The 27,143-nt window shown below is 37.9% G+C and overlaps 1 protein-coding gene across 7 annotated transcripts in view; it reads left to right on the forward strand.

The window, feature by feature from the left end:
* Positions 1-26,378, forward strand: part of BRAF (B-Raf proto-oncogene, serine/threonine kinase) — a 121,598-nt gene extending 95,220 nt beyond the window's left edge. For 5 of the 7 annotated variants that reach the window (XM_033098790.1, XM_033098787.1, XM_033098784.1 and 2 more), the window contains 4 exons: positions 3,659-3,790; positions 9,937-10,071; positions 13,448-13,601; positions 19,259-26,378. In XM_033098790.1, the coding sequence (XP_032954681.1) occupies positions 3,659-3,790; positions 9,937-10,071; positions 13,448-13,601; positions 19,259-19,281 (444 nt within the window). In that variant the 3' untranslated portion in view covers positions 19,282-26,378. Of the gene's footprint in view, positions 1-3,658; positions 3,791-9,936; positions 10,072-13,447; positions 13,718-19,258 lie in introns of those variants that run through there. The other 2 variants (XM_033098789.1, XM_033098786.1) reach the window with 1 other exon arrangement.
* The last annotated feature ends 765 nt before the right edge of the window (positions 26,379-27,143 follow it).

Genomic DNA, 27,143 nt, shown 5'->3' on the forward strand with positions numbered 1-27,143 from the left:
TAGTATTTTCATAGTTCCCAGTATTCACAAAAATCAATGTTGATCTTATTTTTTATCTTTAAAAAGAATATTATGAAATCAGTTTCAGTATCTTTCAAACAGAAAATATGTATTTTGTAAACACTGTTTAAATTTTGTTTGGAATTGTCTCTTTAGAATATTTTGTGTTCAAAATGTTCGGTGGACCAAGTATGCAATTTAAGCAGGTGTGATCTGCAGGCATTATTAAGGTTTTGTGACGAGAACTCCTTTTAAGACAGGCCGTTTTACCATTTTATTTAAATCTAAATTGGAAAGTTACTTCCTTTAGACTAGAAAGAACTGTCTTAATTATGCGGCAGCTGGGAGAGGAAAGACAAAAAAGGAGAGGTAGATTTTTTAACACTGTCACTGTGTGCTGCCCTGCTTTGTGGAAAAGAAAAAAGATAGGAAAGAAGGGAACTAAAACTGCAGGCTATGAAAAGGGCGGTCTAGGAATCACCCTCTAAGTTGGTAGTTCTCAAAAGAGTCCCTACGACCCACTTAGACGTGCGCCCAAGATCATTCTTGTGTGAGATCAGAGTTTTCTTCGCATTCTTCAACCAGAACAACACATCACAACAGATTGAATGCAGAAGCAAGTATGGGACTCTAGCTGGCTCCTGTTAAGTCCAGGCGGTCAAAAAGAATTCCAGAACTACTCTTCTCACTAAACTTTCTCGTTTTTGAAAATATAGTTACTTTTCACTAAAAATATGGGATCTGTGTTAGCAGCTAATGGTTGTTTTATTTAAATGAATTAATAAAAGTTTTAAGTTTCTCAGTTAAGTTTGAATGTGATAATTATCCACAGATATAATCCACATAAACAAAAGCTCCGTGGGCCTCCTCAATCATTTTAAGACTGAAAGAGTCCTGAGCCCAAAAATTTTGAAAACTGCTCTAAGCTGAATACAGGGTGTCCCAAAACTACGAGTGCAATTTTTAAATTTTAAATACCAAAATCTGTACTTCGGGCCCCCCTGCTGTAAACAGAAAAGTTGTAAGGGTATAATACCACATTTGCCTGAATTCTTTGAACTCTGTATCATTTCCCAGGGAGGGAATTCCAAGGTAGGATTCTGAACCAGTTGAGATAAGCTTGGGTTAAATTCAGCTATGGTTTCTTGTAATAATAACTGAAATTAGGGCAAGTGGCAAGGTGGGAAGGTGGATTAGACTTAGTGTTAAGAGGTCTGTATTCTAACGCCCTGCATGACTCGTACATAACCTGCACCTGTCTTAACCTCCTCCTGGTCTCCATCTTTACCATTGGGGTGCATTCCTAATGCCTTTTCCATTTGTAAGATTCAGTCATTAGAGCTAGCTAAATTTTTTCTTTAATACATAATTACAATTATTCAATAAATAATTATAAACAAGAGGATAATTAATCATTGTACTCCAGATCTCAGGCACCTTTGAGGCACACACCTTGTAACAAAGATGGCTATGTATCCGAAGAAGAGTCAGGGAAAACAGATTTTAAGTACTGAAATTGCAAAACCTAATATAAAGAAACAGCTGATACATGTTTTAGAGTTGTGTTTATTTTAACAAGTGGGAGAGAGACACTCAGTCAGGTCTTCAGCTTTGTCCTTTTCAAATACTGTAGTGGATTTTTATGCATGAAGTTTTGTATTTTCTTCTAATTTCTTTTTTGTTAATACGTGGGTAGATGGGTTCAGCCCTTATTCCACCAAGCTGAGATTTACGATAAGAGATTAGCCAGTAGTACACTCAGTTGTTGAATAAATCCTCTTCGGTAGATACTGCCTTCAGAAATAGCGTGGGACATCCATAGACTAGGAAAGAAGCGTTTGGTCAGGATTAAGGTTATATAATTCTCTGAATTATTTACAGTAGTCTTCGCAACCTTGCTTTATTTTTATCTTAGCGGAGAAAGAAACCTTTGTAAAAAATTTTACAAATTAAATCACTAAATTTATTGAGGATCAATCATGCAGTTTTTGTAAGTAGATGACATACAACTTTTCCTCAAGCCATCTCCCAGCAACAGTGAGGTAAAACTGGGTTGTAAAGACAGTTTCTCAAATGATTTATTACTCTGTTCCTCATAAAAATTGTGTACTGGCTTTGAAAATTATGTCTGTATCATAACCAGCCTCTCAGTATTCTGGCTTGTTCGTTACATCACAGTTGTATGTGGTTTATTTTGTAGTGTATTACTAAAAGCAGTTATCAATAAAATATGACAAAAGCAAGTACAGTAGTACCTTGGTTTTCGAACATCTCCGTTGACGAACATTCTGGTTTACGAGCACCATAAATTCGAAAGTAAATGCTTCGGTTTTCAAACATGCCTCAGAAGTCAAGCATGTCTCGCGGCTTCCGCTGAGTGCAAGATCCTGAGGCCTAGCTGTTGGCTGTTTTCGAGCATTTCAGAACTCCAACGGCCTTCCGGAATGGATTACGTTCGAAACCCGAGGTACCACTGTAGATACAACCTTCTTCACCCCCATCCTTTCGATCACATCAGGATCTCCTATACATCTTCCATCAGTGGTTCTCAACCTTGGTTGGACATTAAAATCACCTGGGGAACTTTAAAAACTAACAATGCTTGGATCCCATCCCCAGATTGTGATGTGTTATTATTGAGCTGGGATGTAGTCTGGACGTTGAGAAGTTCAAGGCTGCACAGGTGATTCTAATTTGCAGGTGAGGCTGAGTGCCATTTTGCCTGCCTTGTGAGACAGTCTCACCTGCCTTATCCTGACGAATAACCAGGAATCTTGTCCCAGGTATTTCAGCCATTTTTGCAATTCATTCTAGTTGTGGTATCAATTTAATGTTTTCACAGATTTTTTATTAATCCCTGCAATTTATTTAATTCCTTCCAAATGAAACAATACAGAAGATTCAAGGTGAAAGAACTCTTTAAAGCTAATATTTAACCAAGCATTTATTGTATTTCATGTAAGTAGTTAATAAGAAGTTTACTTATGGAGCACAGTGTGTAAACATGTAACAAATATGATTTGGTCTGTATTTTTGTCCAAGAAGCAGCAGCCAAAAGAGTCTTTATGCCGTCTTCTAAACCTACCTGCTCTCTGTTGCTTTTATTACTAAAGCATCCATGGCATGTTTATACCGCTTTTGGAAGCAGGAAAGGGATTTGAGTTTATCGGTCTTGAAATTTTACCATTATCATCTAAGGTGCCCTGAGATGAGGAGAGTCATTGGTACCAATGGGACGCCTGAAATTCTAAGGCAGTTGCCATAGTGGTTGTGCTACTCCCAACATCTTAGAGTCGCGCGTGTAGTGTTTCTTTGCTGAATCAGGAATGGGAATGGGCACTGACTCTTGATGGGTAAGTCAAGGGAGGAATTCAGATGGCAAGGACGATATTTTGTGTGGAAAGGGTCGCTGATAAAATTATCAAATCTTAGTAGTGCATATAAAATCGCAACTCATACTGCCTCTTTTAGAGATTACAGAGCATTTTTTTCTTAATCAGTTTTATTTTTGACCATTAATAAGAGAATTGATTATATATTAGATGGGTTATTGAATGATAAAAGCATTGTTCTGGGAATTATAATAGTTTGGTTTTCAGTCTTTATTCAGTTAAAGTAAAGAATAAACGAGAATATTTTTCTTTTTATGTTCTAACAGGCACCAGAAGTAATCAGAATGCAAGATAAAAACCCCTATAGCTTTCAGTCAGATGTGTATGCATTTGGGATTGTTCTATATGAATTGATGACTGGACAGTTACCTTATTCAAACATCAACAACAGGGACCAGGTACATATTTACCATCTCTTGGGGTTTACTTACTATTTACATAAAGGTTCCAATTCATTGTAGAAAAGAAGTGTTGAATCCTGGGTAAGTATGAGGGATAGATCTCTTGATCTTTGTCACCAGTAGTAGAAACCTATTGTATACTTTTGGTAGTAAGAGCATGTGAGGCCTTTCCTTGAAATACCATTCTTAAATACGTGTTGTAATGGAGTGAGATTCCTGCTCTTCTGACTAGAAACCAGAGATGCAACCTCATGTTTCTTGCCGTGGCAGGGTGAAAAGAATGAGCTCTACAACTACAGCATCTGGGCTCTATTACGTCTTTCACCATATCACAGGTTGTGCTACCGATGTAGGTCCTCGGCCATGAACTTATTTGTATCAGACTCTGATAAAATTATTGTTTCCCCTTTTTCTAATTTTTAAAGCTAGGTAAATGGAAAAACTGTGACATCATGCTTTCCTTTTTCTATAATGAGCATTCTAATAGGAGGGAATTTTTTTACTTCTCTCTTCCTGAGTTCCTATTCTCTGTCCCTTACCTTCCAGAACGTACCAACGTAGCCGCATGCAGCTCTTTTCCTTTTCTATCCCAGCCATATGAAATTCACTTAGGCTTTTAACACTGGCCAAGAAAAATGAATTCTCTCTACTGAAAATACCTTGTATACGTCAGCATTTTAAAAGTGTCTACCTGCGCGCGTGTGTGTCAGAGAGAGACAAAAGAGTTACAGCAGTTACACTGTTAATAGTGTAGAAAACAATAGTTCACTCTATAAACTGATTAATTAATCCTATTTATACTTTATGCTGTGGTTTGTCTCAGAATCGCCTGGGTAGTTTTTTAAAAATGGAGATGCTGGAGCAGATTCTGACTCAGTAGGGTGAGGTCTAAGTACCTGCATTTTTAGTAAGTTTCCCAGGTGGTTCTGATACACATCAAAGTCAAGAATCACCAATCTAAAAAAAAAAGTGCAAACATTTTTTGTGTTTCCTCATAATCTCCCAACCTAATGAAATGATAGTTTTTGTGTATAAATATGTTACTTCTTTTAAGTACTGGTTCTGCATTTTGGTCAACAGCTCCACTCTCGGTCTTTTGGATGGTAGCTCTGAGTACTGTGTTTCCCCCAAAATATGCCCTAACCGGAAAATAAGCCGTAGCATGATTTTTCAGGATGTCATCCCCTGAACATAAGCCCTCATGCGTCTTTTGGAGCAAAAATTAATATAAGACCCGGTCTTACTTTTGGGGCAACACGATAGCTTTCTCACTAAGAACTTCACTGTCACGTGATATCAGAGAAATAATCTAAGCTATCATGTCCTTGGTATATGCTTGTTGAATCGCCGTGTAGCCTTTACAGAACAGTGGTCTTAAATCTGTATTTTGAGAATTTTTAAAAATGGCTACATTTCTACCCAAGTTAACACAAAACTAATTTTTTAGTTGCTGTTTGGTCTTTCTAATTACTTTGTACCTTTAGAATGTTGAATCTTAGTTTTGCCTGTTAAAAAAAAAAAAAAAAAATCTATGACCTGGCTTCTGATGATCTGATATTTTAAGCCTACATGAAACTTAGATTCAGGACGGACCCAAATGCTCACTAAACAGCACAATTGAAACATTGCACATGTTGTTTTTGTGACAGATTCTAGATCAGAGATGACTGATCGGATGATGGTGGTCTGAGCAGCAAGACAGTCTCTGATTTGCAAGCTTTGTGTGTCCTGCCTTGTACAGTCTTATTAACTCAACTGTACAGCGTAATACCCTGTACCATGTTTACTTTTCCTGTGCCTATTATTTTTCTAGAGGAATTACAAGGGAATTTTAATTTAGTTTTAGTTGGTTTTTCATAGAGACTACAAATAAAAATTTATGAACTTAGATGAAACCCATTTGTCAGTGAATATACTTATTTCAAGAAAATAATAAAAGTGTATTATGGAAACAGTATTATTATCTCTAAAATATGACCCAAAGTATGCCAGAGTTCTGCACTCACCACTTCTTGGCGTTGCAGGTCCTTTGTCCTCCAGGAGAGTATAATAAATGACGTGGCAAGGGCTTGCTCTCCATGAGAGAGATGAGTGAGTGAGTGCCCCACAGAAGGGTAAGGCCTTTACTAGTTAACGCTTTCTGGTAATACAGTTAGAGCCTTCTGGAGTTTGCCAGTCCAAAACCAAGTTAAGTATTTGGTAAAGAAAATGGAGATAGAAGAAAGATACCCTCTTCTCATTACCCTTCTCCTTCGTTATCTTCTCGTCTGCTTCCTTCAAATGGCACATTCCATGAAACTCCCTTTTGAATCCATAGCGCTGGTCACCCTCAGTGAAGTAACTGCAGGCATTGCTTCATCCGTCCCCTTGATTTGATTTTTCTTTCTCTTACATTTTGATCTCCATGGCTCTCAGACTGGACTTTGCTTGAAAATCTAGGAATATCGTTTTTCATGGGAGATGGGAAAGCTGCTTCCGTATTACATAATGGAAACCATTCCCCTACACTCTCATCCCCATAGTCTGAGATGAGAGCTTTTGACTGTAAAGTCAGGGCGGGACTGTGGTGCAGCATTGTGATGTCATGGCAGACCCTGACTCACAAGCTGCACAACCTGGTCACTTCACTCTCGGGTTTGGGTTTTTTCCCCCAATTATAAAAATGAGAAATTGGACTAAAGAGTTCCTTGCAGTTATAAAGATCAGATTCCTTCCTAAAACAGGTCTCTCAGCTCCTTGAAGGTTGACCATGCCTATGTTACTTTGCAGAATAGCATGCTGTTTACTTTTAGTTATGCAGCCGCTGAAAGTCTGAGCAATTGCTTTGTCGTTTTTTTCTCTCTTTATTATTCCAGTTTGCTCTCTCATTCTTCTTCCCTCTTACAGTGAAGCTTTTCTACTAAATTAAGATTAATAATATCCTCATTTAAGCTAAGTATATTAACTGTCTACACTCATGGCTTTTCTTGGAGCAGAAGAGCTGTGTGGTCTTAGAAGAAAGTAACATAACGTTTATGAGTTACTTCAAGTGTATTCAATTATTATTGCTGTATAACAAACCACCCAAAACATAGTGGCTTAAGCAAATTCTGAATCTACAATTGGAACTGCTCTCAGTTCAAATGGAGGAAGGTTTCTCTCTATTTCACACGGTATTGGCTGGTAGATTCACTGGGTGTTAAAGGATCTGCTTCCAAAATGGCTCATTCACAACCAGCCGTGTGGTGCTAGCTGTTAGGTGCAGGCTCGGGGTCCAGGGTCCAGGGCCCTTGCTTCTTCTCCACATGAATCTTCCTGGGAGGACTTCTTCACAGGAAGCTTGGACTTGATCACAGCATGGTGGCTGGGTTCGAAGCACAAGTTCTCAAGAGACAGGAAATGATAAGTACCAGTGCTTTATCAACACGCAAATTATTTTAATAAAAAATGTTGATGCAAAGAGTGGGTTATCCAGTAATACAAAGATGAATATGAAACACAGCCTGTGCTCTCAGTGGAGTTTACAGTTCTCATGAGGCAGTGCAGGGGGAAGAGGATGAGCAGATGAGCTCCAGTGATACAGACGAGCGGATGAGGGGTGGAGGTGCCCGCGGTGTCACGTGTGGATGAAGAATGAAAATAACCAGCCCAGAATTTCAGACCAAGCTATTGAGTTTGTGCTGTGGGTGCCACTTGCATCTTCTATCCATGAATTATTTCCAAGAAAGACTTTCTCTTTAAATTTAAACAATTGCAAAGAACGTAATTTTTAGTGTATTAACATTTCAAAATAAAGCCATTATATCCTTCTTTTAAATGTACCCAATAAAATCTACTGATTTGATTTCTACCATCATAGTGATGTGCCATCTACCACCACTTGTTTTAAAAGATACAAAAGCTCTTCATTAATTTTTGGAAGCTTTAGATGGCTCTCTTATTCCTCTCTGAACTATTTGTAGTCTCAGAATTTTTTCCTAAGGTAACATATTTTTATGCTTTATTTTATTGATCACTCAAGTTAATCTCTGCAACCAGTATTAATGTATTTAAATTTAGAATTTAAAATTTTTTTCTGTAATTCAGAATTTTAAAATTCTGAATTATGCTGTGATCAATAATTATTAATGCATAACTGATGAAAATAACACATTTTGACACATAGAAACATCAAAAGTAAAATGTTGGAAATGTGTATCTTGAACAACATGGGGCTTTTCTTTTCAATTCATTCGTATATTTGTGGATAAAAATGACTTTTGCTAGAATGAGCGAGGACTCAGCATCGATCCTTTTACTCATTTTTAAAGAAGCACTGAGAAATATTGTTCAAATAAATAAGAAGATGAGAAAATCAGGAGTTTAGTTATAACCACATGCAGAGTTCAGTGATCCCCAAGGCCACCCTCAGGTTCAGTAATTTATTAACTCTCATAGAACTCACTGAAAGTTGTTGATACTCAGGTTTATTACAATAACAGGATACAAATTAAATCAGCCAAGGGAACTGGCATATAGGGCAGCATCCAGCAGAGTTCCACATGTAAAGGTCCCTGCAGAGTTCCACAGGTGGGCGTTCCTCTCCCAGAGGAATTGTGGACGGCACTAAATTCCGGCAGCGATGTGTGGCACTGCGCACAGTCCGGGAAACTCACTGGAGCTTTGGCAATCAGAGTAACTGGACTCAGGCACGGAGATGCGGTTGACCACCTCTGTGGCCAACCTTACTTCTCAGTCCCTCCAGAGGTCAAGCTGGTACTACACGTCAAAGCCCTCTCTATAAATCACATTGATAGCATAGATTATCTGGCATCTGCCAAGGCCCCCAGCTAAACAAAGACACACTTATCAGGCAAGACATTCCAAGAGTTTAGTGATTACCTCCCAGGAGCCAAAAGCAAAGCCAGCTCTCTATGTGAGCAAGATTAATTCTTTACCATATACCATTACCTCTCAGTTATTGGAACTCATTTCTGCACGTACCACAAATTACGTTGTGACTTGTCATTGAAAATTATTTTAATAATTAGCTGACAGTTCAATCAATTTTACTGAAAGCAAAGACTTGGAAGCCAACTGTCTTGCAAAGGGATTTGCTACCCATGCGTTAGAGCCCAGTTAGACATCAGTATTTGGAAGTGTCCTTTTGGTATCCCAGGAATTTTACACCCTGGAGCACTGTGTACCACAGTGAAATTCCATATTGGTAAAAGGTAACTTCCATAAAACGGGAGAAGGGCGGTTATGATAGGGGAGATGGGAAAGCATAAGCCGTGTACCTCCACTTCGATGGTGCTTGGGCAGATCCGCTTATAGTAGTTAAACAAGGTTTATTATAGTCCCAAGCAGGAAATAGCATAAAGAAGGATACAAAATTCATCAGCTCTGCCCTGTAACGAGGATCTCTTACTGGCTCTTTCCACCTTAGCTTCTGGTCTGTCCCTATGGGACCTGTTGCCTCTAAGATTAAAATCCCTCTCTCCTCCCCGAGCCCCAAGAATCCTAACATCTGTCTGCCCACTCTCAAAAAGAGTCAAAAATTAGAAAATTAAGAAATTAGAAGAATTACCAATCTCTGCACCGAGGGAAGACAAGCCTTTGTACTTTATTAAACAGAAGATTTTAGTCCCCAGTGGTTTTGCCTTCTTCTTCCCTCGGGAGGAGACTCTGATTCTCAGATTTATATACATGCCCCATTAGCGTTCACTTAACAAGAATGTAAAACGCAGACGCCAGAACAACTGCTGAAAAGATGAACTTTTTTGGTTCCTGCTGCATATGTATAAAAGACTTAGCCCGATGCCCAATAAATGATTTAAGTTGGAAAGAGGCATGATCCATCCCATCTGTGTTTAGAACATTACTCTGGGCAAATGGATTGGATGAGAAGAGATGGGAGCATCGGGAACAATTAGGAGACCTTTACAATAAATAGTCCAGGGGTCATGAGGATTTCAGCTTGCAGCCCATGAAGTAGTGGTGCCCCGTGTAGATGTAGCATCAGAATGCTAGCATCTTGTTTTTAAACTTTTTATTGAGGTGCAATGTACATTTTTTTTAAAAGTACACATGTCCTTAAGTGCACAGCTTGTTGAATTTGCAATATTTATGTATTTTTCAACTTATCTACAAGTTTTATGATTTGTCCTTTTGTTTCTTCCCAGATCATTTTTATGGTGGGACGAGGATATCTATCTCCAGATCTCAGTAAGGTACGAAGTAACTGTCCAAAAGCCATGAAGAGATTAATGGCGGAGTGCCTGAAAAAGAAAAGAGATGAGAGACCACTCTTTCCCCAAGTAAGAAACAGCTTTATGATATCTAAAAGGACAGACTCATGTTCAGACACAGATTGTTAAGCAGTTTTTAGAGCATGCAGTTTGTATGTCGTGATTTGGATTCCATGTAATTATGTGCAGACTCCAGATAAGTAAGCACAAAGGTGATTTTATAAAGGTTGAACAGTGGTACACCTGGAAAGTTGGGACCTCAATATAAAATATTCAGAAAGATTTTGCTGTGTCTAGCTGTTCTCAGACTTTTTGGTCTCAGAACCCTTTTACACACTTAAAAAATATCGCGGACCCCCCACCCCCAAAGTTCTTGTTTATATAAGTAATACTATTTTAGAAATTAAAACGAAGTTTTAAAACACTTACTTATAAATGTATTTAAACATAATAAAACCATTACATATTAAGTAATACTTTATGAAAAATAATTATATTTTCCCAAACAAAAAATTTAGTGAGAAGAGTAGCATTGTTTTACATTATTTACAAATCTCTGCAAAAAAAAAAAAAGAAAAGAATAGACAACTGGATGCTCTGCTTTGCATTCATTATGTTGCACTATTTTACATCACGTAGCCTCTGAAAACTCCACTTAAAACGCTTGTAAAATAATGACAGTAAAAAGGGCAAATAATATCTTAGTGTTATAATGAAAATAGTTTTTCCACAGACCATATTTAGAGAATTGCTGCTTTAATTCTTCTTGTTGGCACAATAGACAGGTTCCAAGCTTCCCTTTAGTACTCGGTGTTTTTGAGGTGTATTTCATCTGGGGCAGAAAAAAAGGCAACTGTCAGCACTGTCTGCCCTTGCCTGATTTTTGGAAATTTTCCATTACTTTTTATCTGTTCATGTCATAAAGCTAAAGGCCTTAAATTAGTAATCTAAGTACCTTAACAAGCTTAGAAAGTTCACCTATAGTAGATTTTGTGACATAAATTCAGTGTTCTATGATGCTTGAGAAGCTCATGATAGCACCCTATAAATGTGTCTCAGTAAATCAGTCACTACAGTTCTCAATGGGAAGTGCTGACGCTCCTGGTTACTCAGCTCCTGATTTACTGAGTTAGTCCTCTGTGAACCGTCTGCCTTTGAATACTCAGTCTTAGGTGGGTTCCTTAGACAGAAGCCACTGTCACAGGAATGAGCGAATCTTTTGTTCCCATCTAAAGAATTAAAGACACCAAGTCTTTCAGGGGCGGTGTCCAAGCAAGGACGGGAAGCACAATGGTTGCGCAGGTAGATACATGTTTTACAAATTGGAATTCTAAGTTACTATTCTTTTGAGGAAGAGTTGTTGTTGTTGTTTTTAACCCACAAAATCACTGGTTTAAGACGATCAAAGTAAAAGACCATTATTGTTGAACAATGTCAGCAGGACTGGCCCCACATTCTTTTCACATCCCAGGTGCTAGGATTGCCCATTTAACACAATTGGTGCACATTAATAATGCAAATTATCTCCTTAGGCCCACTTTTGAAATGGTATTCAATGGGACAGCTCATATTCCTGATGTAAATACCATTTCATTCTTCTCATGGTATTAGAAAATGAAATGCATATGTGAATTTTCCAGATTATTGAAGGCTTACCCCATTTAAGTATTACTTTTAAATTTTCATTACAGGATCTCTTTTCACGCTACACACAAATATAAATTTCACATGGCTAAAGACTTATCTGTAAAAAAACAAAACTATTAAAAATGAAATCATTTTTATAATCTTGAGGTAGGAAAGGCTTTCCTAAGCAAGAGACAAAATCCAGAAGTTACAAGAGAAAAGATTAGCAGGTATGACTACATTAAAGCCTTTAAACTTGTATGTAATAAAAATAATATCGAAAGATAAACACAGAGAAAAATAATTATAGCATGTATAACAAAGAGTAAATATTTGTATTATGCAAAGGACTCCTACAAATTCATCAGTAGAAGATAATAGGAAATGAGTAAAAGATATGAACTGGCAATTCACAAAAGAAATTCAAGTGATAAATGAACTTAAGATGTTAAGAGTTCAATGACAATCAGTAAAATGCAAAGTCACACAGTAGTGAAATACTGTTTCATTTTGCCTCTCAAATTGGCACTAGGCAACATTGGAAACAATGTTGGGAAGTAAGGAAGAGCCTTCCTTTTAAATTGTTTAAGTGTTGGTGGAATGTAAATTGGTTTGGCCTTTTGACAGGACTTGGTGGAATCCATAAACTTAAAATGACAAATACCCTTGGCTCTGGTAATTCCACTCCTAAAAATCTGTACTGCAGAGCCTGTCTCCACAAATATTCAGATATATACATAATGTGTACTGCAATAGGAAAAGTTAAAGACATGAAGATCAAGATAGCTCTCTAGAGATGGCATGGATATCAGTAAGGAAAAAAGTAAGGCAGAAAAATATGTGTATGATGCCACTTGAAATGGTGGTGAGCGTGAGGATGGGCTCTGTTTTCATATGTGCATGTTTATGCATAGGAAAGGTCCAGAAGAAAGTGTAGACTCTTTAACAGTGGTTACCTCTGGAAGGTAGGACTTACACTTTTCTGTATTATTTGAATTTTTATTTGTGTGTTACGCTTATAATTTTATTAAAAAGTTTTGTAACATTGCTTACTTCTTTGCCTTCTTATACTAATCATTATACAGATTGTAGTATAACTTTTGAAAGTTTGGGTAGCTCAGAAAAATAACCATGGTAATAATAATGGCCGCTGACGTTTTCTTGAGTCTTTACTATGCACAAGACGTTGAGTCACGCCCTCAATACATATGTCTCATGATCACGAACGTGCATTATCATACGTTCGCCTTCAAGAGTCATAACCTGTTCCTTTGTACCTTAAAATGCGCTGAATTTCTACATTTTGTTTATTGGTGTCTTTTTGTAGAGCTTTCCTGTCTTCTCCATTCCTCTTGGGTTGTCACCTGTCACTTGTCATTCCTGTGCCACCAGCAGTCTGGGTCTTTGGGGCCCTGCTTTTAATGACGTGTGTGTAGAACATTTCCCCTTACTAAGTTGCTTTAAAGAATGAGTTGCTCTGATGGTTCTGTTTATGAAGTCATCATATAGTGCTTTATTTATTCCGGCTCCCCTAACAGGCAGGTCATTGGTTTTAAAATTTTTTATTTATTGTTCCAAGGCTGACAAATGATCTCAAGGGTAAATAAAAGCTAACCATGGGTTATTTTCCCCATTCAGTTTCCAGAGATTACAGCTGTAGGATTTGGGTAATTTTCGTTTTAAGGCAAAATATCAGTTTCTTAAGTATTTTTCTAGGCACTTAGGATAATACTGAAAACAGTGTAAGATTTCAGGTGCTTTCCTTAAAGATTACTACCACGTAGATTTTCATTCTTCTTTCTTTTTTTCCGTTTTTCAGATTCTCGCCTCTATTGAGCTACTGGCCCGCTCATTGCCAAAAATTCACCGCAGTGCATCAGAACCCTCCTTGAATCGGGCTGGCTTCCAAACCGAGGACTTTAGTCTATATGCTTGTGCGTCTCCAAAAACGCCCATCCAGGCAGGGGGCTATGGTGCGTTTCCTGTCCACTGAAACAAGTTAAACGAGTGAGCGTAGGAGGGTAGGGACAAAGGAAAATGAACACGTTTGCTCGGGTATTTGTTAAATTCAATAGGCTATTCTTTTTTTCTTTTTTTTTTTTTTTCTTTTAAGGTGAACCAAAGAACACTTATATTTCTAAAGACTGGATATAATTTTTAACCGATCTAAAATTCATACTTAGCGTTGGATTTTCGACATCCAAGCGTTTTTGAAATGCACAGACATTGCTAAAAGTGTGCAGTGCCTCTTCCCGATGTTTTACTTCCTCTTCCAAGTTTGTTTTGTTTACTTGGTTATTCTAATTATTAAACTGCAATTAAACTTTTCCCATGCACCTTTTGTCATTAGCTGTCACACGTCCAGTAGGGTCTCCCGAGAACAACAGCGCTCCTGCACCTGTGTGGGCAGGTGGAAGGTTGACCGGAGGTTAGCCTGTGTCAGGTCAGGCAAGCCAAACATCCCATTTAGGAAGTCACTAAAACAGAATAAGTTTATTTTTATCCTTAGTATTTTTTCTATAACAATTTCTTTTTATTACAGTTTACAAAGTATGAATGTCCTTTATTCCCTTAAGGCAATAAATTTCTTGTATAAATTGTGTGTGCAGGTAACCAAAGTGATTGCTGAGCCCTGGCAGGTTTGACATGACTGACACAGTTTAACTTTGGATTGAAGTGGGAGAATGTTATACAATCCCTTTTAGATACTTCTTTATATATTAAGAATATCTTACACATATAGAAGCCGAATATCCTTACAAATGCACTGCCTCCCCCCAAAAAAAACTTCACAGAATCCTGTGAGAACTCTTAGGTTTGTTTGTTTTTCTTTTAGAGCTCTCTGGTTGCCAAACTCCAGGTAATTAATGGATTTTTTTTTTAAGTGTTATTACTGTAGGTACCTATCCTGGTGCCTGTTTTAGCAATGACCTTATCCCTGTGTCTCATAAAATTTCTGTGCTCCTGATATTCTTTGCCCAGCAAGATTCTCCTTGTTATGAATGAATGCTCTTCTCTTTTTTGTGTCTCCCGGTCGGAAGTACGTGTCAGCACTTTCTAATCCTATCCCTCCTTGTGTAGAAAGTCACTATACTGTGGCGGCCAGTATACTCTTGCTGTGAAGCATGAGCTTCCTGGGAGTCCAAAGGGAAAGAAGCAGCACTGCTGTCATCTTATCAGAGCCTTGTCACCTCTGCCTCAGAGCCAGCTTAGGGACCAAAGCCCGCTTCTTCCGTACATCTGCATGTGTTCAGTTTGGGTTTGCGATGACTTGCACATCTCACTGACACTTCAAGGTCATTCAGGCACACAGACAGCATCGGCACAAGTGCTGTCCTTCTTTGAAGCCCAAAAAGAAGAAAATTGGGAAGACTTTAAAGTGACGATAACTTAATTTTTAAGTACCACAAATAAATTTTTGAAATGCTTCTTTTATTGGAAGAGATTAGATTTCATCCCGGGGAGCCCCCAGTGATAAGTGTGGCCATACCTCTTGCCCTCTCATTGGGTAACTTAAGTAGTGCCATTCATGTTCTTAGAAATTAATTCATAAATTTCAATTTAGGCAAGAGTGGTGGAAAAAAACATTTCTCGTATTTTAAAAAAATAAGAATAAGAAAGACATACAATAATGTAATATATTGGAAAACATCAATGTGCGTAATTTCTAAATCCTCCAGTGACACTAAAGATACGATTATTAGTAGTTCTTAGATGGGGTTTTATTTATTCACAAATTGAATAGCAAGCAGGTAGCTAACAAAGTTTTAACAAAATTGACTTGGTCTGTGGAATGCTCTAAGATTTGGGCATTTTGATGCACAAGAGTGAAAGGATCTTTTTGTTGATAGTGGTCTTTCTGTAATTCCCCAGAATACTTGCTTTCCTTTCATCTTCCTTTTCTTGTACACTCTCTTTGTTCCCCCCAACACTAACCACAGCCCAGGACCCCACCATCTACATTTAGTCCTTTCCTTTCTTTGCTGACCAGTCTCCTGTGCCAGAGGACATTCATTGCTAAACTCTTATTGTAAGAGTTTAGCACTGCCATCCCATAAACATTGGAACATGCCTGCAAAGGGTCCCATAGTAATTCTCTTCTTTCCATTGGAAATGTTAGTGGAAGAACATTACACATACAGCAGGTGAAATGTTTAGATTATATAGATCCAGAGATACATGGTAGTTTCCCTTTGTGGTGGTGTTTGTTTTATACTGAGTTTCAGATATAATCTCCAAATAAAGAAAAATACTATTTTTCTAACCATAGATAAACTTAATAACTTTAGGTAATTGAAACAGAAGGACATTCATTCTTTTGTGACTGCTTCTTTCCTTAAACCTGAACCCCTATAAATTTTCATTGAAGTTGATTTCCTTCTTTAGGTGGAAATCTTTTTATAAAATTTGTTTCACATTTTAAAAGTTTTACTAGCCAATGATGAGGAATGAGATTTGTCTTCTTAATTTTAAGTAGTTCAGGTATCACAGCATTTACTCAAATGTTGCAGGTTTGTTTATTTTCTGATATTACAATATTGTGCTAGCCATTTAAATACTGAGCTAGTAGTTAAAATCACCCTCTCTAAAATAGTAACTGTTTCACACACCAGCTTAAATGGCCTTTCTCTCAAGATGGTCACTCTCAATTTGAGGAAATGATCTACCTTTTTTTAATACAGTATTATGAAATGAGTACTTCATAACTAAAACATTTTGTCAGTTACAGTCGTCTTATTTAATTGAGAATTATTGAGCATTTCTACAACACTTCTATTTTACTAAATATTTCATCTCTCTTGTGATCATTTCTCTAAAGAATTTAAGAAAGCAAGTGTGTCTATGCCGGAATGTTCCTCAATCCTTTTGAAACTGCCTGAAAGATCACCACAAAGAAAGAATGGAACTTACTCTGGTTTCAAATGACTGCCCCCCTACATGTGATGCAATGATTGATTTGTGTACAAAATAACATACTAGGTTTTCATAGCACTTTTTATCTTTAAGGGGAATTTTTATCAAATTATATGTAGAGTAGCCACTGAAATATCCTGGAATAAAGAGTAACTATTTAGTAGTATCTTAAAACTAGTTATTAAAGCCTTTAGTTTTCAAATAAACAAACCATGATATTGGAGGTATCTAAAATCATAGGGTCTTCCCAAATGTTTTCTGCCCTATTCCTAAGTAAAGTCAAATGGAAAATCGTGCTTAGGTTCTTCTCAACCAAACAGGAAGTAAAACAGACAAAAAAGTTTCATTTTGACCTCTGATTGATTTTTCAGTTAATTATTAAATTAATATTCTGAGATTTTCCAAAAAAATCACAGAGTTTCTGGATATTTCACTTCAAATAACTTCACACGAGTGGAGTTGACTCTTAACCTCCAATAAAATAGGGATGGGAGGTGGGATAATAAGAGATTTCCAGATCTGCAAGAGGGAATAAGCAGGAAAAGATTTTTCTCCCCAAAAGCACCATCTCCTGTCACCCCCATCTTTTCCTGAAATTTCCCCACGATTTCAGGGACATATATAGAAAGTGTTTATTTTTTTGATCCCTAAATTCTGAGTTCTTTTTGTCTTTGTTTTTTTTCCCTGGGCCTGAAGTCTGATTATGAAAAGAATTGCATTCTATTAGAAGCGGTAGCTTGGGAGGGTGATCTTTAGCGTTTGCTTTATTGGTATTTCATTTGGACTTTGTTGGTACGATTTTGTGCTTTGGGGGGTTGTTTTGGGTGTTTTTATTTTTAAGGCTAATATTCAAGTTTGTAGAGTAAAACACTTCAACAAAAATGAAGTGTAATAACGAATAAGACACACTGAAGATTTACTAAAGTTATTTTTTAATGTGGTCTATAAGTTTCAGCTTAGAGTTTATCGTTTTCTGATACTTTCTCACTTACTAGATGAATTCTAGCCATGTTTTATAAAGATTTCTGTTAGGTAAATCCTGTTTTCACATTGGCTTCCTTGTTTAATGAGATTTAGATTCTGCTGGGTACAATGACTACTTATCAGAATGTTGAAAATTGCTTTAAAGAAATGTATTAAAATACTAGAAAAAATAGCAGCCTTTTAATCCATAATGTACTCAAACCATAAGCAAAGGTAATGAGAATGTTTATATATTTCTAATTTCTGTTTATATAATACTCTCCAAGGTCTTGTGTTAGTAATTTTGTTTTTGGTTTTGTTTTTGTTTGGTTTGGTTTTGGTTTTGGGTTTTTTTTAGTGCCAAACTCCCTAGGCCTTTTAACTAAATCGGAGGTAATAATTCTTTTACCATTCCTTGATCTTTGACTCATAATACCTTGGTTACTTGCTTGTTAAAAGGAATCTTTAGATGGAAAGAGATAGTATCACTATCTCCAGCCCAATCGGTAGTTGTATTTGGAATGGGAAAACAAATCGTCAATTATTGAAAATTGTTTAGAGGCTTGTTACTTGTTAAGACCCTCAGCTTTGGATTCCAGCTGTGCGGTTTTCTAGCTGTGAGATCTTGGGCAGGTTACTTAACCATCTAAACCCCAGCTTGCTCCTTTTTAAAATAAAAGGAAGCAATATCACCTGTCTCAGAGTTATGAGGATCAGAGGTAAACGTGTGTGATGTGTTTCGGTGAGGCACCCAGTATCTAAAAGGGTTTATGACATTCAAATAATGTCACTAATAATGTCAGCATACAATCTGAGGAGTCAGGTCAGCCAATCATTCACAATCCGTTGTTTGCTGGGACATGCCACTTGTCTCTAGTAAACAGACTGTGGTAGCAATCAGAAAATGAATAGGCTATTCCTAGGTTAAATAGAGTATTCATATAGAAAATTGCTTTGATCCTCATCAGAAGCTGCTGTTACTGAAAAATGATGTTAAGGATAAAAATTCTGGTAGTTGTCGGTTATTAACTAACGCCCAGAAATTAACTATAGTGTATGCAATAAGAGGAACAGACCTCTAATTACAAGTAGAAGCTGTGGACAAAATGATAGGTGAAAGATAATGGCATGAAACCCCCAAATTCAGTAAGCTGAAGGAGTGTCATACCTCTAAAGGACTTTGTGGTTTAAGGAACTCCTTATGCTGAGAATAAGTCAGTGACACGTGCCTATATGTTATTTTTTGGTAGTTTAAAAGGTGAAATGAACTAGAAAATGGAGGGTCTGGATAGTCTTTCCTTCTGTCAAATATGTAATGTAGACAAATCATTTGACTTTTTAATTTTATCATTCCTCCTTCCTTTCTAATAGTAGCATTTTAATAATGAAAATGAGTTGCTAATTCAGGGGGAATGTGTTCTACAAATCAACCTTACTATTTTACAATCAGTTTCAAAGATATTTTGTTTATTGGAACTGTTTTTAGCTTGATTAGTACCATAGCATGTAAAACCCAACTAGGAAATTCTCTGCAGACTTGACATTTAATTGGTATAACTGAACCATAGTCTACACACTGTATAAGTTGTCTTCTTTCATGAGTTTCAGCCATTTTTGCTTTTTAAATTAGTGATGATGTTGCTAGATTTGTAATATATAGCTAGTCACCTTGCAGTGAGGTTTCAGTGAGCCTTTTCTGTGTCTCTAGGAGATTTAACTTGTTTTAAAATTAGCTCTTGTCCTCCCTCTACAGGAGAATTTGCAGCCTTCAAGTAGCCACCTCCTGGCAGCATCTACTCTTACTTCTTAAGTCTTGTGTTCGTACAATTTGTTAACATCAAAACACAGTTCTGTTCCTCAGATCTTTTTTTTAAAGATACAAAATTTTCAATGCATAAGCTGGTGTGGAACAGAATGGAATTTCCCATCCAAGAAAAGAGGGAAGAATGTTTTAGGAACCAGAATTCTCTGCTGCCAGTGTTTCTTCTTCAGCACAAACACCACAAGTCTGCCCACTCCCAGGAAGAAAGAGGCAAGACCCTGAGTTCTGACCTTTTGATGGTCAGGCATGATGGAAAGAAACTGCTGCTACAGCTTGGGAGATTTGTTGTGGAAGGTCTGCCGGTCAACTTGGCCTTCTAACCACCAGACCAATGTGTGGCTGATCATCTGAGGGGCAGTTGCAATCACCAAGCACCGTGCTCTTTCCTGTTCTGGGATTTTGTTGTGGAGCTCTTTCCCCTGGCCACCACCGGTGAATTTCTGAGGGATGGAACAAAAATGCAGCATGCCCTGTCTGCGCGGTGTGTGCTCGGTCCTTGACAACTTTCTATCAGAATGAAGATACTTGGTTTAAATGGCTGGTGAGAGGGGAGGAGGAGCCCCGTTGGGTGCAGAGGAAAAGGGAATGCTGCATCTTTTTCCTGACCTCCTGGGTTTCTGGTCTTTGTTTCCTTGCTCACTGAGGTTGTCTGCCTAACTAACCAAGCAGGCGGGAACGTGCTGGCACACATGGTCTTCTTTTCTCGTTGGGTCCAGCAATGGGGAGAAGTGTTGGGGGATTTTTTTTTTTTTCTCCTCCACAGTATAGCAGGTTCTCAGGAAAATCTTCCTCCTAAGCTCTTCCAGTCACCAAGTACTTATTGTGGCTACTTGTCCAGGGCACAAAAATGCCATGGCAGTATCTAATTAAAAGCCTACAAAACTGCTTGATAACAGTTTTGAATGTGAGACATTTATGTAATTAAATGTAAGGTACAAGTTTTAATTTCTGAGTTTCTTCTATTATATTTTTATTAAAAAGAAAGTAATTTTCAGATTTAATTGAATTGGGATAAAATAATACTTCCCACCAGAATTATATATCCTGGAAAACTGTATGTTTGTTATATAAACAGCTTTCAAAGAAAAATCATCTTTTCCTTTACCTAAATATGGGGAGCCTTAGCATAATGACAAATAGTTATAATTTTTAAATTAATGGTACTTGCTGGATCCACACTAACATCTTGGCTAATATTTCATTGTTTTTTCCAACGTACTCCTACACTACATCCTACATCCTCTTTCTAGTCTTTTATCTAGAATATGCAACCTAAAATAAAAATGATGGTGTCTCCATTCATTTTCCTTCTTCCTTTTTTCCCAAGCCTGGTCTTCAAAAGGTTGAGTCATTTGGCAGCTGAGTTCCCCAGGCAGAGAACAGAGCAATTTTAGGTGTATTCGGACTGAGGGAAGATGTGTGAAGCCTAACATCGGTTGTTTTTATAGAAAGAGCTGCTGTGGTATTAAAAACCTCATTATTTATCTTTGTATAAGTGGAAACTGTCACCTAGTCATAGCTTCCTTTGGCCTTTACTGAAGGGTGGTAAAAGTCACAGGAGTGGCAAAGTGACTCTGGACACATGAATGGCAAATACCTCCCTGTCTCTTACTAGGATTTAGGAATGTAAATCAAGTCAAATGCACTCAGTAGCCGAGGATCTGAAAGAAATTAGACAGGACCTATGAAATAAACCAGGGAATTAGAAAATGTCGTTTACAAATTTCAAACTAACTTACCCCACTATCTTATCTTTTGGCAGACTAAAGCTCCCTACCATTAGATGATTTTTGCTAAAATACCTGTATTCAGAGGAAAGCCTACTGAAAATTCCACGTAAAAGGTTGTCCCAGTAAAATGGAAAACACACCGAAGTTCTTAGTGAATTTGAAAAGCAGTGCGTTCTTAACGTCTTAATGAGCAGAGCCACATCTTACCAAATTCAGAAATTGCAAAGGTGGAAAGTGTTCCGGCTGATTTGCAGAGAATCCTGGGTTCATAGTGCTGCCTCGCTTGTAAGAGCATCATTTCCTTTTCTTTTACAATGTGTCCCATAGGTGCTTTTGAACGTGCTTGTGTCCCATTCACCAAGGTTGCAGGCAGCCGGGCTTGACCAGTGTAGGCAGGTAGTGTGTGCTGGAGGCTCGGGTGCAGGTCCACCTCGGCGGCATGAGCCAGCACAGGAGCTGGCTGTGCAGGAAGCTTCAATTGGAGTTCTCAAAACAAAATTCAAGGTGATACGCTTTTTCCTTCCCTTTCTTTTTCGAATAGGTTGCCATCTCATTTGAAAAGGGGGAACAGACTTGATCTCAGATGAAGCTGTGCCCAGAAGCCAGGCTCAAGGTACCCTTGAGAGATTTTTAAAGAGCCCTTAAAAAATAAGATTTGAAATTTTTCCCTTTTCTTCCTTTTTCTATCAAACAGTTTTTTCTCTAGTTTACTAGTGACATGAAAAGGGGGTTTCCTCTGAGTCTCACTTACTTTATTTTTTGATGCTGAACTACAGATAGACTTGTTGAGCTCCTAAGAAATACAAGGAAGGACTCCTTGTTTGTGCAAAGCACTTTATGAGTATAGATAGTAGGTGGCTGCTTCACTGATTATCTTGTAAGGCTGTAATTATCTGTCTTTTCCGTAAAGTGGCTGCAGTGCCTTCTGTAGTGTATTTTATTTTAGGTGAGGAGAGGTGATGCCTTCTGAAAATTTTGAGAGCAACCATTAAAGATTGTTTTAAAAGATGTAGTATTTCTGATGGACTTTTCATCATTAAACTAGAGTCCAGGGTCTCTTCTTTTGCCACCGAAATAATATTGACCAAAAAGTAGTTTATAAAAGCGATTTGTGAATAGAAAATCCAATGTGATTCTTTGCAATTATGTGCACCTTAGACGAAAATTCTGTCTAGCTGTCAAATTCTGGTTCCTGAACATTCAGCCCCTGAGTGTATGTGAGAGCTGGGAGGACATCCTGGGGCATCCTAGAAGATAAAATCCCACATAAAGTCTATGCATGATAGTCATGTTGGTGTTGGACAAGAAAGAGTATTATAGTTATAAAGAAATAATGCGAGACAGCACTGTCAACCTGAAACTAAATATTCCCTAGATTCTCATTGGGTGCGGTCACAGCTCTCTCACAGGATGTTATCTTTCACCAGGCAGCAGAGGCACTGCTGCATGCCCCTCCCGCACACCCACCCTCCAGCCTCCTGCAGACCTCATCCAGCTTTAGTTTGAAACATTGCAGAGGTCAGGTGACCTCTTTTAAAAACTACCTCCTCAGAATGAGGTAATAGTTATTTATTTTAAAACATGAAAAGTCAGGAGCTCTAGAACATGAAGATGATTTAGGATTTTAACTGTTATGTGTACTTGTATTTGAGCGTTCTCCTTTTGTCCTAAAGGGCATTCGACATTTAAGCAGTAATACTGAAAAAGGTAGCTCAGAGTTATCTGAATGTTGTTGCAAGTGGTGCCAGAATTTGTTTAGGGGTACATTTCAAAATCTCAACCTTAAGTCAGTTGCATGAAATTAAATAATGACGGTATCACTCCACTAACAATGATAAAATTTTAGTTTTAGTGGGCTTGGCAATACAGTACATCTTCATAATGAGTTAGCCACAGTTTAGTCACATGCAGATATCCCTATAGAGAGACTGCCCAGCTAAGAGGGTAGAGAATGATTCCCCATTTTGCAAGATTCTCTTCTTTGTTCGAGTTGTCATTGTTAGTGTTAGAATAGCAGCACCTTGAGACTAGCAGATTGCAACCATTAGGGTATTAAAGACAAAAAAACACATAGCCAGACATGGAAGGTTTACTGTGAGTATGAACAGGAAATAGCTTACAGATCATACACTGAGATGGTGTAGGTGAGGCTCTAGAAAAATACCTTGATAATTTGCCAAATGATCTTACTGTGCCTTCATGATGCAATAAAAAAGCTAAAATTTTAGCAGAAATCAGTGATTTGTGAAGAGAGCAGCCACTCTGGTCTGACTCAGCTGTGTTAATATTTTTTAGAGTGCAATTTAGACTGCAAAGATAAATGCACTAAAGAGTTTATAGCCAAAATCACATTTTAAAAAACAAAAAAAGAAACAGGTAAATTTTCAGTGAACAAAATTATTTTTTTAAAGCACATAATCCCTAGTATAGTCAGATGTATTTATCACATAGAGCAAATAGGTTGAAATTATAGTTCAGTGACATTTCTAGAGAAACTTTTTCTACTCCCATAGGTTCTTCAAAGCATGGAACTTTTATATAATAGAAATGTTTGACAGACATTTTAAGAAATTGCTGTAGTTTAGGGTTGAAGTACTGTATGCTGGGCAGCAATCGTGTGTATTAACTTAGGAAAGGGAAGGAAATTAAAATACAGGACAGAATTTGATTTTATCAGTTTCCAGAGTACGGCTGCCAACCTAGACACTGATTTTTCAGAGTTTGAAATGTAAACTTGCCTCCCAGGACTGGTTGGCAAATTCAGCGGGACTGTGCTGCTAATGCTGTTTGGGGTGCTGCGGGGGAAGATGGGGTTTAGGGGGGCCGCTCCTTTATGTGGAGGCTTTATTGGACTAGTTAATGGCCTGGCCAGTGAGTGTGAACTGGACACACTGCCTGGTATGCTTCTTGTATCTTGTTTCATTCCTCAGCACCCGCAAGAGGCAGTGTAGTCTTCAGCGAGATCTCTAGAGGTTTGCGAAGGTGTGTCACCAATGCCTGTGGGTCGCTGAGCACCCCGGAGTACAGTAGCATCTCTGCCTGGTTGGCACACACTGGCCAGTGGAGAACGCGATGCCAGTGTATTCATGTTCCGTGTTGCTAGCTCTGGTAACATGGAAAACACCGGTAAGATTTTTGTTGTATCAGTACACTAGACAGGAAGCTTTGTTTTGTTCTTTTCAGATATCTTATTTTTACTTCTGTTTGGGTAAAGGTGTTTAAATTGAATTTCAGTCCTAAATTGTGTCATTGTAGAAAGAGTAATTAACGGTTTCTTTCGGGTATTTTTAAGGTAGAAGAGGACAGAAACGTAAGTCCTAAAATCTTAAGGTAACAGTTCTTTATTTAAAAATGCATAGGGACAGTTAGTCCCCACCTCTAAAAAAATGTTTAAGTAGATCTTTTATTTCAGCATCACAACTTCAACTGTTAATTCAGTTTTAATCACTACATCAGTTTCACTAAAATGTTTAATTTAGCTGTTTTGATTAATTACAGTGATAATAAGCAGTTGTGCATGAGGACACAGCCAATGGACCTGTATTTTTTATGGTGCATTTTTTTAAAGAATTCTATCGATTGAAGCACTCTTTGAAAATAAAGAACTGAAATATGTTTATTCATATTAGCATCAAAAAAAAAAAAGATTTGTGCAAACCGTCTGTGCCTCCTGGCAGGCCGAGCGTGTTGTCCATCACCCGTGCGTGGCGGGTTCTCATCAGTGTATCTGTGTGGGGACTCGGGCATGAGGCCACGTAGGAGAGGTGGCCACGGACGGTTCCGTGTACAGGGGTAGAGATGGGGATTATGAGTAAGTGCTTAGGTTTTCTTTTGAAAATTATTGTGTTGCATTTGTGTGAAGGCTTTTTTTAACCCATGTGTGTTTTGGTGGAGTATGAGTTACATAGGAGGAGACTTCAGAATAGTATAAGCTACAAAGCTCACAAACTAGGCACAAATATAGAGAAAATGGACCAAATAGGACGGGGGAGGGCGTGGGAGTAAGTCTGAGGGTGGGAAAATGGACCTGAGGGTGGGAAGTAAACCATTAATTATCTGAAATAAAATGTAAGAGTGCAGTAAGTGTGCTTTTTATCCTAAGCTGTGAACGGTTTTTGGAAAAAATCATTCCTTACACATTTGTGTGTTCCGTAGCTGATTAAAACCAGCTATGTAAACAGAATGCCTTTTATTCACATTAATTCCCATCGTAAGTGGCTAACCTTTATGTCTTATTTATCTTCATGTTATATTAGTTTACATACAGGGGTGTGTGTGCTGTGTGTACCCCTCTCCCTCCGTCATTTGGAAATGCATTCATCGGGTCCTCTGTATCCTTTGGTCATGCTACACGTTCTAGTCTCCGTGGGGCCTTCACGTCTCCTGATTTGAAGGACCATCACAGTGATGTGTTTCTGTGATCACCTCATTTGTCGGTTGTACACTCTGACCGTTTCCTCACTCAGCGGCTGCTGCTTCTCCTGTAAGGAGTGTACAGCTGATCAGCAGGTTGAAGTTGATAGTTCACTGATATGTTCCTTTGAATTGTAGCCAGTAGTTGTGACTGCTCTTTGTTTGGACCAAGACAAAGGAAATCACCCCCCTTTCATTTACTTCTTGGTTTGAGGACAGTTCTTCTATAAGGGAGAGGAAACGGAGAGCCGTCATGTTTTAACTGAGGTGAATTAATGGCTCCTGGTTCAGCACTCCAAACCTTACGGCAATTCATACACATTCCTCTCTTTCGCTGCCAAAGGCTCGGGTTTAATTCACTTCAGTTCCACTCAAGCATTGAAAAGGTTCTCATGGAGTCTGGGGTGTGCCCAGTGAAAAGATGGGGACTTTTTAATTGTCCACAGACCTCTCTATACCTGCTTTGCAAAAATTACTATGGAGTAACTATTTTTAAAGCTTATTTTTCAATTCATAAAAAAAGACATTTATTTTCAGTCAAATGGATAGTGTCTCCCCTCTTGTCCCTTAATCCTCAGTGTTTGCTTGAATCTTTTTTTTTTTCCCCCAATTCTTCCCCACACCTACTTCTTGATACTTTGGTTCTTTCCTGCTCAGGTCCCTTCATTTGTACTTTGGAATTTTTCTCATGTAAATTTGTACAATGGAAAATATTGTTCAGTTTGGATAGAAAGCATGAAGAATTAAAAAGATAGCTGAAATTCAGATTGAAGAAATTTATTTCTGTGTAAAGTTATTTAAAAACTCTGTATTATATAAAAGGCACAAAAGTTCTATGTACTTGATGTGAATATGCGAATACTGCTATAATAAAGATTGAATGCATGGAGAAGTCTTTATGAAGAGTATTTTTCTAGCACTACCACTGTGATGGATGTAGTCAGGGTTTTGACAGTTCTTCCAAGCAATGGAGGGACTGAGAAATGTACGTTCATACATAATGTCCATTATTGCTTAGTGGGTAGCAGTTACTCATAGAAGTACCTTTGAAGTCATTGTCAAGGTGAGTGCCTGCTGTATTGTACTGGCTACACTGTTGTAGTGGTGATAGTCTTGTATCCGGTGTTGATGACCCTCAGGTATTTATGACACTGGGACCTGACCGCTCCCTTCCAAGGGCTCAGTTGAAGTCCATGCTGTCCTTGAGTCATTTCAGGAGTCTGTCTGGAGAAGTTTCCCTCACAATTGTATCTTTCGAAGTTTTTTGACACAACTTGCAATAATACATTTTCTGTAGAAACACAGAATGTGTGCTAACATGTAGATTTGAAACTATGCACACCTGGTTTTTACTTCATTTTTCTTAAATGCTGGCTACCCCAAAGAGTTGATCTTGTGCATTTAATGTCAATACCTGAAGATTGAAAGATCCCTAGAGTTATCTTCAAACTACGTGTAATTACTGGGCAAAGTTTCCAGAAGAAAGGTAAACAATTTTAAAATTTAACCTAGAACCTATGTTTGAGAACACTATGAAGGCACAGAAGAGTTTTCCAGATGTCACATATTTGAGGAATCTGGTTTCTGGTCCTCATGCCCTGCCAACTAACAATGAATTGCTGACCAGACACGTATTTTCTCTGAACTGCAGTTTTCTCATCTGGAATAGAAAT

Source organism: Rhinolophus ferrumequinum, chromosome 26 (assembly GCF_004115265.2).
Source record: "Rhinolophus ferrumequinum isolate MPI-CBG mRhiFer1 chromosome 26, mRhiFer1_v1.p, whole genome shotgun sequence".
Classification (NCBI taxonomy): domain Eukaryota; kingdom Metazoa; phylum Chordata; class Mammalia; order Chiroptera; family Rhinolophidae; genus Rhinolophus; species Rhinolophus ferrumequinum.